Here is a 2609-nt window from a genome sequence, read left to right as displayed (position 1 = left end):
TGTTCAATGTGGATGCTCTTAGAGTTTAAAACCCTAATAAAACACAAAGATGTATGTTTTGAAAGTCGACCACATAAGTTGTGTTTAAGATCATCTAAAAATATTTGTTTCTTCTGATTTTTCGTGAGCTATGGGGGCACTCATCTGGTTAGTTGCACCCATCAACAAGTGTGAGTGAGTGGGCTATCTGTTAAATCATCCAATCAATGTGGGCATTGCACTGTTTAAATCTTATGAAGAGGCACTTGGCTTTCATAGTACAAATGACGGCCATTATAGTAGAAAAAAGGATGCTTCTGTTAACCTTCCTCTGTTTCACCGTAGAAGCCATGGGCAGGGAATCGAAAACTCTCCTCGAAAAGCAACTGTTAGCGGAGGAAAAGCTAAAACTGATCAACAAACCTACACTGAAAAGCATTCAGGTTCACTATTTGTATTCAAAAAAATTAATAGACTTTTGAGTCTTATTATGTTTGCAATTTCTTGAAACTTTTCAGAGTGCAGATGGTGACGTGATAGACTGTGTGGATATTTACAAGCAACCGGCTTTTGATCACCCACTTCTCAAAAACCATATCATCAAGGTACATATGAGTTTTTTTTCATAAGATAAATAATGACTATGTAGATGAATAAATGGTTGTCGATTACTGCAGATGAAACCCACTTACGATCACTCCAGAAAGAGAAATAAGGATTCCTCTCAGGCTACTACTTCAGCGGGCCCAACGCCCACACAAACATGGCAAAAGAGCGGACCATGTCCCAATGGAACAGTACCAATCCTCCGGGTCCAACGCCATCACTTGCTCAATGCTCCTTCCATTGAAAACTATGGAAGAAAACCATGGAATGGGGTTGTCGAGCACGAGATCCACTTATCGAATCAGACGATAGCTGCCGGTATCGAAGGCTTGCACGCAGTCAGTCCTCCACGAACTCCATTCCAATTCATTCACAAAGTCATGCGATCGCGTGCCTTTGAATCTGTTCTTCTGATATCCAGTATGCAGTGCTAATTGGAAGCGGATACAACTACATCGGCGCCAAAGCAAGCCTCGGCATCTACAACCCCTGGGTCGGGGCCGACGACGAATACACCACTTGCCAAATTTGGCTAAGGCATGGAGAGTATAACAACTCAGAGTCCATTGAACTTGGCTGGATGGTCAGTGTTCTTGATCTATACATTTGACGCCGTTAGCTACTAATCCTTTTGAGTTTTGCCCTCTGATCTACCAGGTAAACCCTAGTGTTTTTGGCGACAAGACGACGAGATTTTTTGTCTACTGGACGGTATGATTTTCTTCTAGCTTCCATCTCCACACTGATCCTAGCTAGCTTCTTTCTTCAATAGCACAGACCGACTCAGGGAAGGAGACAGGCTGCTTCAACCTCCTTTGCCCAGGCTTTGTCCAGACGAGCAGCGAGATAGCCCTCGGAGCTGCCTTTTCCCATGTCTCCGGCGACGAACTTCAGTATGAATTCTCAGTAGAAGTATGGAAGGTAAACGAGGATCAATATATATAACGGTTGGAATTCCAAGTCGACGAGCTCAAGAACGTAATTTTCAGGACTTCGACGAGGAGAGATGGTGGGTGGTGTACGGCGACACCACGGTCGGGTACTACCCAGCTTCCCTCTTCGGAGGGCTGTGGAGAACAGCCACGTTGGTGTTCTTCGGTGGAGACGTGTACAGTCCGAGGATATGGGAGTCGCCGCACCCGTCCACCGCCATGGGCTCCGGCACCTTGGCCTCCTACCATTTCATGGACGCCGCCTTCATTCGGCAGCCGAGGATCATGGACTTCTCCGGATATTACAAGTATCCTGACCCATTCGGCATCTACGTGAACCAGGCATACTGCTACAGTGCAGAGAATTACGCAGAGATTCTGTGGACGGAGCCCCTCCTCTACTATGGTGGGCCGGGTTGGAACTTTCCCTACTGCCAGTAGATCGATCTCGTCATCATGTTTCACTGGTTGGTAAGTTATTCTATCCATCCAGAAGAAGATTACGGCTGCTGTCGCTTTGCTTCGATCTTTCGAAGATCATCCAGCTGGAAAGGTTCTGTTTTTTTATTTTCAGATTATTCTTACAACAATCTTAATGGCAATGATTCTGGATTCAAGTTATATTTTACCATCATTCTTACTTTCGTTTTTTAAAATCACTATATGAGATCCAGTTTAGAATTGTTCCAAATCTATGTGGTATTCATGAATCAAGAGCAATTCACTTTTAAAAACTTCATCACTCAATGTGAAGAACAGTCGGATACAAATAGGCTTTTACAATGTTAAACTAAACAACACAAAATCAAGTCGATGTAGAAGCTGAATCGCAATACAGGAAACTTCAGCTGCTCAAGTTTTGGGAATCCCTGGCATCATAGAAGCTGCTCCATCAGTGCAAAGTTTATTCCCATAACTTTCGAGAGAATAGCTTGTATCTGAACTCTACGGGTTATATTTCCCAGCACACACTGTTGGAGTGTATACTGAAAGCCTAAGCTTTGTAAACATTCATTATGAATAAAGAATCACATTTGGTCAAATTGTCTACATTTAGTTGTAGTTGTTCAATTAATTTATATTGTAGATAAC

The 2609-nt window shown here is 43.2% G+C and overlaps 1 protein-coding gene across 1 annotated transcript; it reads left to right on the top strand.

The window, feature by feature from the left end:
* The first annotated feature begins 263 nt into the window (after window positions 1-263).
* LOC122010976 lies at window positions 264-1958 on the top strand. The gene is made up of 7 exons (XM_042567431.1): window positions 264-422; window positions 498-584; window positions 657-923; window positions 1007-1168; window positions 1243-1296; window positions 1363-1506; window positions 1575-1958. The coding sequence occupies exons 1-7, from the start codon at window positions 264-266 to the stop codon at window positions 1956-1958; spliced, it is 1257 nt and encodes a 418-aa protein (XP_042423365.1).
* The last annotated feature ends 651 nt before the right edge of the window (window positions 1959-2609 follow it).

Source organism: Zingiber officinale, chromosome 8A (assembly GCF_018446385.1).
Source record: "Zingiber officinale cultivar Zhangliang chromosome 8A, Zo_v1.1, whole genome shotgun sequence".
Classification (NCBI taxonomy): domain Eukaryota; kingdom Viridiplantae; phylum Streptophyta; class Magnoliopsida; order Zingiberales; family Zingiberaceae; genus Zingiber; species Zingiber officinale.
The sequence above is the reverse complement of the archived record's forward strand: the minus strand, read 5'-3'. Positions and strand labels throughout refer to the sequence as shown.

What these genes read in the sequence shown, in the direction of transcription:
- LOC122010976 (XM_042567431.1), top strand. Translation starts at nt 264, where the DNA reads ATGACGGCCATTATAGTAGAAAAAAGGATGCTTCTGTTAACCTTCCTC. An exon ending in TCAAAAACCATATCATCAAG is followed by an intron (nt 585 to 656) that starts GTACATATGAGT and finishes CGATTACTGCAG; the next exon opens with ATGAAACCCACTTACGATCA. An exon ending in TCTCAGTAGAAGTATGGAAG is followed by an intron (nt 1,507 to 1,574) that starts GTAAACGAGGAT and finishes CGTAATTTTCAG; the next exon opens with GACTTCGACGAGGAGAGATG.